Source organism: Oncorhynchus clarkii, unplaced genomic scaffold, assembly GCF_045791955.1.
Source record: "Oncorhynchus clarkii lewisi isolate Uvic-CL-2024 unplaced genomic scaffold, UVic_Ocla_1.0 unplaced_contig_4160_pilon_pilon, whole genome shotgun sequence".
Taxonomy (NCBI): Eukaryota; Metazoa; Chordata; class Actinopteri; order Salmoniformes; family Salmonidae; genus Oncorhynchus; species Oncorhynchus clarkii.
The window spans coordinates 4304-22350 of record NW_027259215.1 but is presented as its reverse complement, the minus strand read 5'-3'; the positions used below and the strand labels follow the sequence as shown (position 1 = coordinate 22350).

Sequence of the window (18047 nt, the reverse complement as noted above, 5' to 3'; positions counted from 1 at the left end):
GAAGTCTTTCTCCACGGAGTTCACATGCCACGTTTTACTTTGCTTGTACATTACTGGCACCATACTATTGCAAAATGACATGCTTGCAGAGGGAAAGCTAGGAAGGCCAGTCTCCATTCCCCTCTCTGCGCTGTGTGTGACGGCTTGAGACTTGATGAAGTAACAGGGAAGAATCAGATGTAGTTTATAAAGGAGACAGTGACTCTACGCTTCACCCTGGGTTCTGTGACACCCACTCCAGTTGGCCATGCAGAGCAGAACACCATAGTGCTTCAGAGAGATTGAGTGTCGAACGACTTCACCACAATAATGATGCTTCATTTGACACTCTCACAAGGTAGAGGCTTTACTCCTGTTTTTTGGTGAGAAAGCTCTTGGGAGCTGGGAAGTGAGTGACTGTGTGACAGATGTTTGAGTTCTCACGGTGGAAGAAGGCAGAACCTCTTGTTCTTTCTCAGCTGTTCTAGGGTCTGGAGAGGTGAGAAGAACATCTCAGCCCTCTCCATCGTTCTGTCCACATATTCATGAAAACCTGGTCTTGTGGAAGAAATCAAGTTAAGGGTGCATGGAGTAGGACAGGGTGAGAAACTAAAAGAAAAATGAAGATGGAGTGAGTGTGTTTGTGTGGTAGAAAACTGGACTCAGAGAGAGAGGAAAACGCTAAATTGACTCCCCATGTGAGTATGAGAGGGGAGAAAAGAGGAAGAGAGGGAGATTTGCCCCAATAATGAGTGTCTGGGCTGGAACCAGTAGCTGGGTGTGCGTGTGTGTAGATGTGTGTGTGTGTGTGCATGCATGCAGGCATGTTTGTATGCTTATGTGTGTATAGCACAGGAGCACATGTGTACAAGCTCAGTGTGTGTGGTTAGATTGGTGTTTGAGGCTTTGCGAGTGCGTGAATGTAGATGCGCAGCAGGGTCAGAATTTCTCTGGTTGTGATTGGACATAGAGTTGGGAGGACACTAACAGGTGGGGGATTGTTGGAGGGGGTGTGGTTGGCTGGCATGGGGGACTACTGGGGGGGGGTTGGCTGGCTCAGGGGACTGCTGGCGGGGGTGGGGTTGGCTGGCTCGGGGGACTACTGGAGGGGGTGGGGTTGGCTGGCTCGGGGGACTGCTGGAGGGGGTGGGGTTGGCTGGCTGGGGAACTGTTGTGTTACTACCAACCTTATATCTCCACATCAGATTTCTGTCTGTTTCTGTGGAATTAATGAATGATTTACTTGTTGAAGATCTTTGTAATGATAAGCACACTGTTTCAGTCAGGCAGATAGATGGTAATAACCAGACAACACATGGAGTCATAGAGCCTATGGAAGTGACATTGAGGCATGTTGATATAAATTAAAGAAATATCCATGCTGTGGATATGGAGAGAAAGGTCTATAGTAATTGGTTCGGAATGCTTTTCAGACATTTTCATCATAAACCAGTAGTCCAGTATATCAGGTTAAGTGCCTATCAGAAAGGCTACACAGTTTACAGATTTGGTGTGATTCTAGAATTTGATTGGTCCTTTTCTGTCCTATGCTTTAGCTGCAGGTGGTCAGTCAGTTGAATTTCACTCGGAACACAAACAGGTGCACCTGTTGTAGCCAGTCAAGGCAGGTTGGAGAGATACAGTAAGTCAACAGAACCACCAATACCTCTGTCCTCTGCTTTCCCCCTGCTGCCTTACTATGGCAGGTAGAGCCAACAGAGCCATGCTCCACCTGACGATCATTCATTAATAGGTGCTATCGACTTTCATAACATATTATAGTGAGGAATGGCCAAAAACATGTAGCAGACACACACAAGCATACAGTACACCCACCCACACATGCACGTACAAACACCTCAGCTATCCCCTCATCTGCTAATTTATCACTCCAGTGTTAATCTACTAAACTGTAATTACTTTGAGAGGTACTCTGTGAGTACTTTGTGAGTCAGACAGTCCACACCTGATATCACTGTCCCTGTCTGTCTGACTCACCACCTGAACCTGAGTCTGTCCACACCTGATATCACTGTCCCTGTCTGTCTGACTCACCACCTGAACCTGAGTCTGTCCACACCTGATATCACTGTCCCTGTCTGTCTGACTCACCACCTGAACCTGAGTCTGTCCACACCTGATATCACTGTCCTTGTCTGTCTGACTCACCATCTGAACCTGAGTCTGTCCACACCTGATATCACTGTCCCTGTCTGTCTGACTCACCACCTGAACCTGAGTCTGTCCACACCTGATATCACTGTCCTTGTCTGTCTGACTCACCACCTGAACCTGAGTCTGTCCACACCTGATATCACTGTCCCTGTCTGTCTGACTCACCACCTGAACCTGAGTCTGTCCACACCTGATATCACTGTCCTTGTCTGTCTGACTCACCACCTGAACCTGAGTCTGTCCACACCTGATATCACTGTCCCTGTCTGTCTGACTCACCACCTGAACCTGAGTCTGTCCACACCTGATATCACTGTCCCTGTCTGTCTGACTCACCATCGTAGGATTACAGTATATTCACATTGCATTGTTATGCCTAACATGGTGATGTCTGAGACAACAATCGTTTCACATTTTGATTGATTTCCTGTGTTAAGATAATAGATTTAGTGGATGTGACCTCTTTCAGCAGAGAAAACAGCTTATATTGTTTTGGAGTGCTAGAAGGATGAATCAATCACTGGATCTCTGAAAGCAGTGCATTGATGAGGCGATAGGTCTTGTTTGACTGATCAAATGGAAAGTGATGGCTAGGCCTAATAGTCTTTATCCAAATTGCAGTGATTGAAAAAAAAAGAACTTCTACAGTAGTTGCCCAGCCTACAATTGCATTGTTGGGATGTTAAATTCAGGCTCCGACACACTTCTCACCATAATTGAAAAGTTTTTTTCCCTGTTCGTCGCACTAAGTGGAAATTTCCCCTAAGCGTGCCCCTCCTACCGGCGTCCAGTAAAAGCCAACATCGACAAAAACATCGACAAATTGTCAGTGGCGAGTCGATGCAGAATCCGCTATACACTGGAGCGAGAGGCGCGCGAAATACCTGTCAAGGAATTATGAGCGTGGATCGTCTATTCGATGAGCTTGGACACTTCAAAAGGTACCCAGAACAATAATGTAATTTCCACTTAAATTGCATTAAATTAACATAACTAATATCATAAACTTAATTTGTCCAGAGACTCTTTCATGTTTACTCGACAACCCTCCCTGGGCATATGATGACCCTCTTGTAGACAACATGGTTACTTTTATAGAAATACGGTGATTACTGTTCTATTGATGTTTAGTTAACCTACATAGTAAGTATTGTAGCCCTTATAGTAAATGTTTCTTTATTTCTCTCTGCTAACAAAAGACAGCAGCTTTCTTCCTTCAAGTTGTTCTGAACTTGATTTTGGAGAGAAACATTTGTAGTGCATTGCATCATTGGCGCATTAAAATCAGGATAAACATTCTCCATTAGAATAGCCCACAGTTCTTTGTTTCATTCTCACCATGTTCAAAACACTTGATGTAGACCTATATTCAATGTTTGTATTTTTTGTACATGGAGAATATTCGGTTTTTGTTAGGCTACTTTATAAAGAAAAATAACAAATTGTTTTTATATTACAGTAGGCTATCATAAATGATTGGGTGTCATTTTACTTCATTGTGCATTCAGAGTGAAGTTATTTCTATGTGTTGGATAGTAAAGGGTTTCATTCCTTTGATGCAACTTCCTCATGTTGTCCTTTAATTGAACCCCTCGATTCCAGAACAGAACTCTCCCCTCAACTCCCCTCCCCTAATCTCTCCTCCCCTCATCTCATCTCCCCTCATCTCCCCTCCCCTCATCTCTCCTCCCCTCATCTCATCTCCCCTCATCTCATCTCCCCTCCCCTCCCCTCATCTCCTCTCATCTCTCCTCCCCTCATCTCCCCTCCCCTCATCTCATCTCCCCTCATCTCATCTCCCCTCACCTCATCTCCCCTCATCTCATCTCCCCTCATCTCTCCTCATCTCATCTCCCCTCATCTCATCTCCCCTCATCTCCCCTCCCCTCATCTCATCTCCCCTCATCTCATCTCCCCTCATCTCATCTCCCCTCATCTCTCCTCATCTCATCTCCCCTCATCTCATCTCATCTCCCCTCCCCTCCCCTCATCTCCTCTCCCCTCCCCTCATCTCCCCTCATCTCATCTCCCCTCCCCTCATCTCATCTCCCCTCATCTCATCTCATCTCCCCTCATCTCCCCTCCCCTCATCTCATCTCCCCTCATCTCATCTCCCCTCATCTCTCCTCATCTCATCTCCCCTCATCTCATATCCCCTCATCTCCCCTCCCCTCATCTCATCTCCCCTCATCTCATCTCATCTCCCCTCATCTCATCTCCCCTCATCTCTCCTCATCTCATCTCCCCTCATCTCATCTCCCCTCATCTCATCTCCCCTCCCCTTCCCTCATCTCCTCTGCCCTCCCCTCATCTCCCCTCCCCTCCCCTCATCTCCCCTCATCTCATCTCCCCTCCCCTCCCCTCCCCTCATCTCCTCCCCTCATCTCCCCTCCCCTCATCTCATCTCCCCTCATATCATCTCCCCTCCCCTCATCTCATCTCATCTCCCCTCATCTCCCCTCCCCTCATCTCATCTCCCCTCATCTCATCTCCCCTCATCTCATCTCCCCTCCCCTCCCCTCATCTCACCTCATCTCATCTCCCCTCATCTCATCTCCCCTCCCCTCCCCTCATCTCCTCTCATATCTCCTCCCCTCATCTCCCCTCCCCTCATCTCCCCTCCCCTCATCTCTCCTCCCCTCATCTCCCCTCCCCTCATCTCTTCTCCTCCTCCTAGGTTCCAGGCATGTCTGTACTTTGCTGCTGTCTTCCAGGCCATAGCCTGTGGAATCCACTACCTGGCCTCTGTGTTCCTTGTGGAGAGGCCAAGCTTTGTCTGCGCCCCGCCCGGTAACGTAACTGACGTCCTGTATGGGAACTACACAGGTGCTTCCCTGGAGGAGGTGCTACCGTTCTTTAAACCGGCGAACGGGCCCATGGTGGTGCGGACGGCGGAGGGCAAACAGTGGGAGCTCAGCACCTGCCAGCGAACCCAGCGGATGAACCCCACAGACTTTACCTACGAGCAGCTCGTCAACAGGACGACAGAGAAGTGTGACAGGAACTACCATTATGTGTACGACCACAGCGAGGTGTATCAGAGCATCGTGACAGACTGGGACCTAGTGTGTGACAGGGAATGGCTGGCCAAGCTGTGTCAGCCCACTTTTATGATGGGTGTGCTGGTCGGAGCGCTGGTGTTCGGGGACATCGCTGATAGGTAAGAGAAGCTTTCCTCACCTACCTATTCCCAAATATGGGAAATGTATCTGCCCCCTGCGGTGCCCTGTGCCCCTCCCCAGCTGTGCCCCTGTACCCTGTCCCTCCCCAGCTGTGCCCCTGTATCCTGTCCCTCCCTGTCTGTGACCCTGTACCCTGTCCCTCCCTGTCTGTGCCCCTGTGCCCCTCCCCAGCTGTGCCCCTGTACCCTGTCCCTCCCCAGCTGTGCCCCTGTATCCTGTCCCTCCCTGTCTGTGACCCTGTACCCTGTCCCTCCCTGTCTGTGCCCCTGTGTCCCTCCCCAGCTGTGCCCCTGTACCCTGTCCCTCCCTGTCTGTGCCCCTGTACTCTGTCCCTCCCTGTCTGTGCCCCTGTACCCTGTCTCTCCCTGTCTGTGCCCCTGTACCCTGTCCCTCCCTGGCTCTGCCCCTGTCCCTCCCTGGCTGTGCCCCTGTCCCTCCCTGGCTGTGCCCTGTCCCTCCCTGGCTGTGCCCCTGTGCCTCCCTGGCTGTACCGCTGTGCCCTGTCCCTCCCTGGCTGTGCCCCTGTGCCTCCCTGGCTGTGCCGCTGTGCCGCTGTACCTCCCTGGCTGTGCCCCTGGCCCTCCCTGGCTATGCCCTGTCCCTCCCTGGCTGTGCCCTGTACCTCCCTGGCTGTACCCTGTACCTCCCTGGCTGTGCCCTGTACCTCCCTGGCTGTGCCCCTGTGCTGCTGTCGCTCCCTGGCTGTGCACCTGTGCCCCTGTACCTCCCTGGCTGTGCCCCTGTACCTCCCTGGCTGTGCCCCTGTCCCTCCCTGGCTGTGCCCCTGTACCTCCCTGGCTGTGCCCCTGTCCCTCCCTGGCTGTGCCCCTGTCCCTCCCTGGCTGTGCCGCTGTGCCGCTGTACCTCCCTGGCTGTGCCCCTGTCCCTCCCTGGCTGTGCCCCTGTACCTCCCTGGCTGTGCCCCTGTCCCTCCCTGGCTGTGCCCCTGTACCTCCCTGGCTGTGCCCCTGTCCCTCCCTGGCTGTGCCGCTGTGCCGCTGTCCCTCCCTGGCTGTGCCCCTGTCCCTCCCTGGCTGTGCCGCTGTGCCGCTGTCCCTCCCTGGCTGTGCCCCTGTCCCTCCCTGGCTGTGCCCCTGTCCCTCCCTGGCTGTGCCGCTGTGCCGCTGTACCTCCCTGGCTGTGCCCCTGTCCCTCCCTGGCTGTGCCGCTGTGCCGCTGTCCCTCCCTGGCTGTGCCGCTGTGCCGCTGTGCCCCTGTCCCTCCCTGGCTGTGCCGCTGTGCCGCTGTCCCTCCCTGGCTGTGCCCCTGTGCCTCCCTGGCTGTGCCGCTGTGCCGCTGTACCTCCCTGGCTGTGCCCTGTACCTCCCTGGCTGTGCCCCTGTCCCTCCCTGGCTGTGCCGCTGTACCTCCCTGGCTGTGCCGCTGTACCTCCCTGGCTGTGCCCCTGTCCCTCCCTGGCTGTGCCGCTGTACCTCCCTGGCTGTGCCACTGTGCCTCCCTGGCTGTGCCCCTGTCCCTCCCTGGCTGTGCCCCTGTGCCTCCCTGGCTGTGCCCCTGTACCTCCCTGGCTGTGCCCCTGTGCCTCCCTGGCTGTGCCGCTGTGCCGCTGTCCCTCCCTGGCTGTGCCGCTGTGCCGCTGTGCCCCTGTCCCTCCCTGGCTGTGCCGCTGTGCCGCTGTCCCTCCCTGGCTGTGCCCCTGTGCCTCCCTGGCTGTGCCGCTGTGCCGCTGTACCTCCCTGGCTGTGCCCTGTACCTCCCTGGCTGTGCCCCTGTCCCTCCCTGGCTGTGCCGCTGTACCTCCCTGGCTGTGCCACTGTGCCTCCCTGGCTGTGCCCCTGTCCCTCCCTGGCTGTGCCACTGTGCCGCTGTACCTCCCTGGCTGTGCCCCTGTCCCTCCCTGGCTGTGCCCCTGTCCCTCCCTGGCTTTGCCACTGTGCCGCTGTACCTCCCTGGCTGTGCCACTGTCCCTCCCTGGCTGTGCCCCTGTCCCTCCCTGGCTGTGCCACTGTGCCGCTGTACCTCCCTGGCTGTGCCCCTGTCCCTCCCTGGCTGTGCCGCTGTGCCGCTGTCCCTCCCTGGCTGTGCCGCTGTGCCGCTGTCCCTCCCTGGCTGTGCCCCTGTGCCTCCCTGGCTGTGCCGCTGTGCCGCTGTACCTCCCTGGCTGTGCCCTGTACCTCCCTGGCTGTGCCCTGTCCCTCCCTGGCTGTGCCCTGTCCCTCCCTGGCTGTGCCCTGTATCTCCCTAGCTGTACCCTGTACCTCCCTGGCTGTGCCCTGTACCTCCCTGGCTGTGCCCCTGTGCTGCTGTCCCTCCCTGGCTGTGCCCCTGTGCCCCTGTACCTCCCTGGCTGTGCCCCTGTACCTCCCTGGCTGTGCCCCTGTACCTCCCTGGCTGTGCCCCTGTACCTCCCTGACTGTGCCCCTGTCCCTCCCTGGCTGTGCCCCTGTACCTCCATGGCTGTGCCCCTGTACCTCCCTGGCTGTGCCCCTGTACCTCCCTGGCTGTGCCCCTGTACCTCCCTGGCTGGGCCCCTGTCCCTCCCTGGCTGTGCCCCTGTACCCCCCTGGCTGTGCCCCTGTACCTCCCTGGCTGTGCCCCTGTCCCTCCCTGGCTGTGCCCCTTGTCCTCCCTGGCTGTGCCCCTGTGCCTGGGCCTGGTGTGAGGGTTTATGGCCTTGGTGTGAGGGTTTATGGGCCTGGTGTTAGGGGTGAGGGTTTATGGGCCTGGTGTTAGGGGTGAGGGTTTATGGGTCTGGTGTTAGGGGTGAGGGTTTATGGGCCTGATGTGAGGGTTTATGGGCCTGGTGTTAGGGGTGAAGGTTTATGGGCCTGATGTGAGGGTTTATGGGCCTGGTGTTAGGGGTGAGGGTTTATGGGCCTGGTGTGAGGGTTTATGGGTCTGGTGTTAGGGGTGAGGGTTTATGGGCCTGATATGAGGGTTTATGAGCCTGATGTGAGGGTTTATGGGCCTGATATGATGGTTTATGGGCCTGGTGTTAGGTGTGAGGGTTTATCGGCCTGGTGTTAGGGGTGAGGGTTTATGGGCCTGGTGTTAGGGGTGAGGGTTTATGGGCCTGATGTGAGGGTTTATGGGCCTGGTGTGGGGCCTGGTGTGAGGGTTTATGGGCCTGGTGTTAGGGGTGAGGGTTTATGGGCCTGGTGTGAGGGTTTATGGGCCTGGTGTTAGGGGTGAGGGTTTATGGGCCTGGTGTGAGGGTTTATGGGCCTGGTGTGAGGGTTTATGGGCCTGATGTAAGGGTTTATGGGCCTGATGTGAGGGTTTATGGGCCTGATGTGAGGGTTTATGGGCCTGGTGTTAGGGGTGAGGGTTTATGGGCCTGATGTGAGGGTTTATGGGCCTGGTGTTAGGGGTGAGGGTTTATGGGCCTGGTGTGAGGGTTTATGGGCCTGATGTGAGGGTTAATGGGCCTGATGTGAGGGTTTATGGGCCTGGTGTGAGGGTTTATGGGCCTGGTGTTAGGGGTGAGGGTTTATTCTCAGCGGGTCCTTAGAACCACCCTCCTCATCTCTCAAACCCATCAGACTCTTGGTACAGTGTGAACATACAAGACCCCTGGCAGGATAACGCCCAGTTGTCCAGACAGGACAGGAGAGTACTGCCAAAGCCAGAAGAGGCACCTGGATCCAGCTACAGCTAGGTCCCTAACCTGAGTCATGGTCTAGGTGTCCACTATTTAGAGAATGGGGCACTCAGTTGAACCCTCATGCCCACAAACCCAAGCCCTGAGCTGGGACTGAGGGTGTGCCTACCTGGGCTATATCGTTATGGGCTGTTGGATAGTTTTTGAGATTCTAAAAAGGCATTTTAGCCTTTTATTTGTGACTGATAGTGATGACCCATGCAGAAGAGTGGCCTGTGGTGTTGTGAAACTGTAGTGTTGTGAAACTGTGGTGTTGTGAAACTGTGGTGTTGTGGACTGGAACCTATATATTACCAGTTCAAAGTTCCATCGTGTGTTCACTACCAGTCAATATGGTGGGGTATAGGACAGCATGGCATTAAGAGATCACATCCTATTCAGTGAAGGGGATGATGACGAGTTAGATTGTTTCCTAGTTAGACTACTAGACTACTTCCATGCTCATACACTGGGGCAGTATGAATGTGTCATTAGCCAACTTGTTCATTGATTTTGTTCCATCTAGTCTGGCGGCCTTGAGTCACATGCAGGCACATACACACACAAACAAACACACAACCTACACACCTATGAACTCAGCCACTACTGTTATATAGCGATGTACAATTTCAACCCAAATTGCTGCTCTGTGGCTGACCCTGTGGCTGACCCTGTGGCTGGCTCTGTGGCTGACCCTGTGGCTGACCCTGTGGCTGACCCTGTGGCTGGCTCTGTGGCTGACCCTGTGGCTGACCCTGTGGCTGACCCTGTGCTGCTCCCAACTTGTTGTCTGTCTAACAAAATTTTAACCAATATTTGTTCTGTTCTAGATCAATGCCTTGAGTCACATGAAGTCACGTACTATCACAACAAACAAACCGACTCAATCACAACTACTGTGTGGCGATGTGCAATTCCCAGTCAGCAATACGATACTTATTATTTTGCGCTCACAGCATATAAAATCAAATCAAATCAAGCACGGTGGCTAGGAAAAACTCCCTAGAAAGGCCAAAACCTAGGAAGAAACCTAGAGAGGAACCAGGCTATGTGGGGTGGCCAGTCCTCTTCTGGCTGTGCTGGGTGGAGATTATAACAGAACATGGCCAAGATGTTCAAATGTTCATAAATGACCAGCATGGTCCAATAATAATAAGGCAGAACAGTTGAAACTGGAGCAGCAGCACGGCCAGGTGGACTGGGGACAGCAAGGAGTCATCATGTCAGGTAGACCTGAGGCATGGTCCTAGGGCTCAGGTCCTCCGAGAGAGAGAAAGAAAGAGAGAATTAGAGAGAGCACACTTAAATTCACACAGGACACCGAATAGGACAGGAGAAGTACTCCAGATATAACAAACTGACCCTAGCCCCCCGACACATAAACTACTGCAGCATAAATACTGGAGGCTGAGACAGGAGGGGTCAGGAGACACTGTGGCCCCATCCGAGGACACCCCCGGACAGGGCCAAACAGGAAGGATATAACCCCACTCACTTTGCCAAAGCACAGCCCCCACACCACTAGAGGGATATCTTCAACCACCAACTTACCATCCTGAGACAAGGCTGAGTATAGCCCACAAAGATCTCCGCCACGGCACAACCCAAGGGGGGGGGGGGGGCCAACCCAGACAAGACGATCACATCAGTGACTCAACCCACTCAGGTGACGCACCCCTCCCAGGGACGGTATGAGAGAGCCCCAGCAAGCCAGTGACTCAGCCCCTGTAATAGGGTTAGAGGCAGAGAATCCCAGTGGAAAGAGGGGAACCGGCCAGGCAGAGACAGCAAGGGCGGTTCGTTGCTCCAGAGCCTTTCCGTTCACCTTCCCACTCCTGGGCCAGACTACACTCAATCATTTGACCCACTGAAGAGATGAGTCTTCAGTAAAGACTTAAAGGTTGAGACCGAGTTTGCGTCTCTGACATGGGTAGGCAGACCGTTCCATAAAAATGGAGCTCTATAGGAGAAAGCCCTGCCTCCAGCTGTTTGCTCAGAAATTCTAGGGACAATTAGGAGGCCTGCGTCTTATGACCGTAGCGTACGTGTAGGTATGTACAGCAGGACCAAATCAGAGAGATAGGTAGGACCAAGCCCATGTAATGCTTTGTAGGTTAGCAGTAAAACCTTGAAATCAGCCCTTGCCTTGACAGGAATCCAGTGTAGGGAGGCTAGGGCTGGAGTAATATGATCATTTTTTTTGGTTCTAGTCAGGATTCTAGCAGCCGTATTTAGCACTAACTGAAGTTTATTTAGTGCTTTATCCGGGTAGCCGGAAAGTAGAGCATTGCAGTAGTCTAACCTAGAAGTGACAAAAGCATGGATTAATTTTTCTGCATCAGTTTTGGACAGAAAGTTTCTGATTTTTGCAATGTTACGTAGATGGAAAAAAGCTGTCCTTGAAATGGTCTTGATATGTTCTTCAAAAGAGAGATCAGGGTCCAGAGTAACGCCGAGGTCCTTCACAGTTTTATTTGAGACGACTGTACAACCATTAAGATTAATTGTCAGATTCAACAGAAGATCTCTTTGTTTCTTGGGACCTAGAACAAGCATCTCTGTTTTGTCCGAGTTTAAAAGTAGAAAGTTTGCAGCCATCCATATGAGCTTGTGTGACGTTGAATAGTTTTCTCTCAACTCTTCCCATGTCGTCAGATACAGTAGATAGTAAATACATGAAGTATGTCTCTTCCTCTACAACAGGGCTGTCAAACAGACAGCCAAGCAGGCGGTTTGAGTAAAAGTGTACTCAAAATTACTAAATCCAAACTGTGTAGAAATTATAATTAACCTACATTCACACAGTGTTGAGTGTGTCCAGCTCGCTAATAATAACTGATATGACAGTCCGGGAGCATTGAAAATTCCTAAAACGATGGATAAAGGACTGTTTTCTGACAGAATGTGGCCCCCATGGCAAAATTAGTTTGACAACCCTGCTCTAGAACTTATGGCTCAGTCAGGATGACAGTCAGCCACAACACAGGACTTGGTGCAACTATTTAACTGTACACCCTAACAAGTAATCCTAACGTTTCACATTCTTTCTCTCTCTCTCTCTCTCTCTCTCTCTCTCCTCTGTCTCTCAGGGTTGGCAGACGGAGGATCCTGATGATCACCAGCCTGTGCCAGTTTGTGTTTGGTGTAAGCGTGGCATTTACGGGGAACTACTACCTATTTATGTTCATACGCTTCCTGCTCGCCATGGTGAGTGTGTGTGTGGAGAGGAATGTAGTGTAAGGCATGCAGTAAGAAGACACTCAACAAAATATTCTCTTATGGAGAAACTTTACTTGACATTTCAAACTAATCTCCCATAGACATACTGTGAGTTCTTGATTTATGCAGAAGTCAAGTTCAGGAATGCAGTTCTATTCAATACATTAGTTAGTATTCATACAGTATTTGTATTTGTCAGTATTAGATTGTGTGTCTAAAAGGAATGGCAGGTTGTACTGGAGGGAAAGGGAGAGGGTCGTTAATATTTGCAGGCCACAAGGCTATAAAATGTTGCTTACATAGTAGGTCCAATGTTGTGCCCAGACACAAACCCTCCCTGTGCTGCTCATAACAGAACACATATACACACATTCTCAGTCTTACAGCCAGGTGTCTGTTCAACCGTACATTCTCTCTGACCATTGGGCATATTCTGTTGTTTGTATTGTGGTCTGTAAACCCTGTAAGAGTTACAGATTTGAAAGGCCGTTTTAGAAACCACAAGCACAACCAACAAGACTATTTCCTGTGTATATATGTTACCGTGTGTGTGCATGTTTATGCTAATGCTTGTATGTCTGTGGGCTAATATCTGGGTCATTCCCTGAGGATAAGGTCTAACCACAGTCTGCTCTCATGATCTATTTACTAAACACAGATCAGAGGATAACACACATCAGAGACTTGCGTCTGGCATTAGATTTATGCATCAAGAGTAAAGTGTGTGTGTGTCTCTGTCTCTGTGTGTGTAGCCTATATGTGATTTGAGGCTCTGGCCCTGTGTTGTGTTCTAATGTCCCCCCCCCCTCCCTCTCGGCAGGTGTCTAGTGGCTACCTTGTGGTGGTGTTTGTGTACGTGACCGAATTCACCGGCAACAAGGTGCGCACGTGGACCTCCATGCACGTGCACGCCGCCTTCGCCGTGGGCGTCATGATGGTAGCAGTCATGGGCTACCTGGTGCGGACCTGGCGGAGCTATCAGATCCTCCTCTCCACCTGCACCTCCCCCTTCCTCTTCTTCTGCTGGAAGTTCCCAGAGACGCCCTTCTACCTGATGGCTAAGGGGAGGCTCCAGGAGACCCAGGTCTTGCTGGACTCCATTGCCCGCTTCAACGGGCTGGAGCCTGGCCGCCTGAAGGCCGAGGACCTCCTGGAACCTGAGGAGGCTCTGCTGGAGAAGGAGGTGGCAGCGGGGGTAGCCCAGCCGGCAGAGCCCGAGAAGAAGCTGAGCATCCTGGACCTGTTTGGGACATGGAGGATGGGGTGGAGGACAGTGACGGTGGGGGCCGTGTGGTTCATCAGCAGCCTGGGCTACTACGTCTTCTCCCTGGGCTCTGTTAACCTGGGGGGCAACCAGTACATCAACCTCTTCCTGGCTGGTGAGACTGGGATGGGGGTGTGTGTGGGTGGGGCATATGATGTGTATGTACTGTGTTAGGGGTGATTATAGGAGTGCCAAGCTGTATATATTTACTTCCCTATCAAGCAAAACTGTAAACATAAACATGTAGATGGTCATGGACAGATGGGCATTCTATACACTGAACTACAGCTGCTGAACTCTACTACTGTATATGTGGCTGATGTTGATACCGAGACAGTATGGGCTGGCTGAGGTAGCTATAGACAGACAGACAGGGAGTGTTGTGTGGTGCTGCTGCTAGCTGGTGTTGCTGCTGCTAGCTGGTGGTGCTGCTGGTAGCTGGTGTTGCTGCTAGTAGGTGTTGCAAATTCAGGCTCCTACAGCGACAGACAAAGGTGTGTTTATACAGACACAGCTGCTTTTGGCCTTGTAACACGGTCTGTGCCTGGTCTGTCCCATGTTAGCCTGTTGACTATTCTGTGTTTACTATTACTATCCTACAGGAAGGATACTGGACAGAATACTGCTTTGGGCTTTAAGTTAATGTCTGGGCAGCTTTACTGTAAACAGACAACTGTTTCAAACTGGATGTGCCGTTGGATGTACACATAGTTTTAAAGTCATTACCTAATGTGTGTGTTGTGAGCAACATAACTAGTTTTCTCCAGTTCTGGTTTCATTAAGGGCAGATCAGGGCCATTTCCCAAAAACATTGTAAGCACTAAGATAATCTTTCGTACATTTAGTTTCAGTGGAATTACAATTATCTTAGTGCTACAATGCTTTTGGGACCTGCCCAGGTCAGGAAGATACTATGTCTTCTTTAACCATGACTTACTCTGTTAGACACAAAAATATCTCACTTCTGTAGATTTCTAGGCTAGGTACTTGTGGGATGTAATGAGGGCAATGAGAATACTGTAATTAGCCTTTATTGTGTTTTGAAGATATGTGTTTGAAGAAAGAGCCACAAACCCCACTTCCTGCTCAGAGTAAGCCTAGCTGTCTGTGGCCCTCTTTTTGGCTGCACTTTAGATCAATTGTGAAACTCAGAGGAAGTGCCATCTAGCAAGCTGTTTTCTCTATGCTCTTAAGTATCAAAGATTAAACAGTCTCGACACTAGGACATTTCTGTCAAATGACGGGCACTGCTGGCCCAGTTCCAGATGTCACCTCACAGAATGTCACAATGCCAGCCATGCCAGCTATGCCCGCCATGCCCGCTGCCTTACTCTGACATCCTTTGTGATTGTCTGTTTCCAGGTGCGGTGGAGTTCCCCTCCTACCTGATTGGCTGTTATGCGATGGACCGGGTGGGCAGGAAGAGGACATGTGCCTCGGCTCTGCTGCTGGCAGGAATGGCCTGCATGCTCATCATTGTGGTGCCAAACGTATGTACAAGTAATCACATGTGTGTGTGGGTGTATGGGAGGGTGTGTGAGCTAGAGAGAAATCAAACGATAGGAGCAAGTGTGACAAATCCCTTAAAGCCACTATTATTAAAACAAGGAAAGGAGCCAAGATTATACCACAGGGTCAGCCTACCCTGACTACCTGGTCTTATTTACCCAGAGTGCACAGTGATATGAATTGCTCCATTGAGCTAATCCAATCTGTCCCGTCCGTCTTAAGTCAGTCTTGTGGTGATGTGTGTGTTTTGACACATGCTACACATCCTCACTGCAGAATGTTTCAAACCTAATGCGACCCTGGAGAGCTGTCTGCGACAGATGGATGGGGGGGGTAACCAGCCACTTTAATAATGGGAATTGATGGGAAATGATGTAAATATATCACTAGCCACTTTAAACAATGCTACCTTATATAATGTTACTTACCCTACATTATTCATCTCATATGCATACGTATATACTGTACTCTATATCATCGACTGTATCCTTATGTAATACATGTATCACTAGCCACTTTAACTATGCCACTTTGTTTACATACTCATCTCATATGTATATACTGTACTCGATACCATCTACTGTATCTGCCTATGCTGCTCTGTACCATCACTCATTCATATATCCTTATGTACATATTCTTTATCCCCTCACACTGTGTACAAGACAGTAGTTTTGGAATTGTTAGTTAGATTACTTGTTGGTTATTACTGCATTGTCGGAACTAGAAGCACAAGCATTTCGCTACACTCGCATTAACATCTGCTAACCATGTGTATGTGACAAATAAAATTTGATTTGATTTGATTTGATAACCATTCAGGATTCATTTTAGTAGAAATGGCCTGTGCACCGGAGTTGACATGCCCTGACCTAAACCCTTCACCTTAAACCTATCTCTAACTGTAACCTGACCAACACTGGCCAATGTGTGTGCATGTGTGCGTGCGTGTGTGTTTTTAAGTGGTGGGATTCAACAGGTTTGTTCCAGCAGCAGCCAATAGTTTTCTGCCCTCAGCAGGGAGGGATCTCCATATCTGTTACTAATGGGCCATAGCCAGGCACATACACAGATGGGCTCTATCTTTAGCCAAAGGGCCAAGAAATCAACCTGCTCCTCCAAACGCCAGTACACAGCCCTGTCCACAGCAGCCGCAGGCCACCAGAGAGAGAGAGGCCTGTTATTGTATAGTCTACTGTGGATTTGCTGCGTCATGGAAACAGCCTGAGTTATAGTACTGCAGGTGCACTAGGTCAGATTGGTTGAGCTGGAGGAGAGTTATACTGCCATACTCCAGCCCAGTGTTCATTTGGCACTATTTCTTTATTTAGTCATTTTGACTATAATACCATTAAAGTCACATTTTTGTAATTTGAATAATGATTTAGTCTAGTTATTTTAGTCACCTAACATTTTAGTCACCTAATGCCCTTTCTTTTTAGTCATCATTTTAGTCATAATTTTAGTCACATCACATTTGTATTGCCTCATTAACCTACAGAACAAATTAACCACTGACTTCCATGTTCCCAAACATATATAGCCTGGTCCTACCAACATATTTTTCTGCATAAAATCCTATCGCATGATTCTCTTCCCAGAAGAACACATTAGTCTGCAGCAGATTCAAAATCACACCCCTTGACAGGGCTCTAACATTTCCCCCTGTACCACTCTTTCAGTTGGTGGCACCAGCCCATGATATGGTCTCCCCAGTTCTCTTAGTGGGATAATGCAACAAAAAAATTGTTATCATTAAAATCAAATCAAGAATGTATTTTTCACATGCGCCGAATACAACAGTTGTAGACCTTACTGTGAAATGCTTACTTACAAGCCCTTAACCAACAATGCAGTTCAAGAAATCGAATCAAACAGAAAGTAACACAAGAAATGCACATAACAATAACAAGGCTATATACAGGGGGTACCGGTACTGAGTCAGTGTACAGGGATACAGGTTAGTCGAGGTAATTTGTGAAGTGTCTATGCATAGATAATGAACAGTGACTAGCAGCAGTGTAAAAACAAAGGGGGGAGGGGTCTTCTATATAAATTGTCCTGGTGGCCATTTGATTAGTTAAGGAGCCTTCTGGATCTAGACTTGGCGCTCCGGTACCACTTGCCATGCGGTAGCAGAGAGAACAGTCTATGGGTGGCTGGAGTCTTTTAATTTTTTTTAGGCCTTCCTCAGTATATAGGCCCTGGATGTCAGGAAGCTTGGCCCCAGTGATGTACTGGGCTGTACGCACTAGCCTTTATTGTGCCTTGTGGTCAGATGCTGAGCAGTTGCCATACCAGGCGGTGATGCAACCGGTCAGGATGCTCTCTATGGTGCTACTTTAGAACTTTGAGGATCTGGGGACCCATGCCAAATCTTTTCAGTCTCCCGAAGGGGAAAAGTTGTTGTCGTGCCCTCTTTACAACTGTCTTGGTGTGTTTGGACCATGATAGTTTGTTTATGTGTTAATGGGGGTGTGTTTGGGACCCCTTTTCCTATAGTCCACGATCAGCTCATTTGTCTTGCTCACATTGAGGGAGAGGTTGTTGTCCTGGCACCACACTGCCAGGTCTCTGACCTCCTCCCTATAGGTTGTCTCATCGTTGTCGGTGATCGGCCAGGGAGAGGTTGAAAATGTCAGTGAAGACACTTGCCAATTGGGGTCTGTGCATGCTTGGTGTACACGTCCTGGTAATCGGTCTGGCCCCGCGGCTTTTGAATGTTGACCTGTTTTAAGCTCTTGCTCACATCGGCTATGGAGAGCGTGATCACACAGTCGTCCGGAACAGCTAGTGCTGCTTCAGTGTTGCTTGCCTCGAAGCGAGCATAAAAGGCATTTAGCTTTTAGGCTCGCGTCACTGGGCAACTCTTGGCTAGGTTTCTCTTTGTAGCCCTGCCACATCCGACAAATGTCAGAGCCAGTGTAGTAGGATTCAATCTTACTCCTGTATTGACGCTTTGCCTGTTTGATGGTTCGCCTGAGGGCATAATGGGATTTCTTATAAGCGTCCGGATTAGTGTCCCGCTCCTTGAAAGCGGCAGCTTTAGCCTTTAGCTTGGTGAGGATGTTGCCTGTAATCCATGGCTTCTGGTTGGGAAATGTACGTACAGCCACTG

At 50.5% G+C, this 18047-nt stretch overlaps 1 protein-coding gene across 1 annotated transcript; it reads left to right on the top strand.

The window, feature by feature from the left end:
* Window positions 1-3000: 3000 nt before the first annotated feature.
* LOC139399894 (solute carrier family 22 member 16-like) lies at window positions 3001-16574 on the top strand. The gene is made up of 6 exons (XM_071145020.1): window positions 3001-3095; window positions 4832-5314; window positions 12027-12144; window positions 12977-13535; window positions 14783-14920; window positions 16531-16574. Exons 1-6 carry the CDS (start codon window positions 3052-3054, stop codon window positions 16572-16574), a joined length of 1386 nt encoding a protein of 461 aa, XP_071001121.1. The 5' UTR covers window positions 3001-3051.
* Window positions 16575-18047: the final 1473 nt, after the last annotated feature.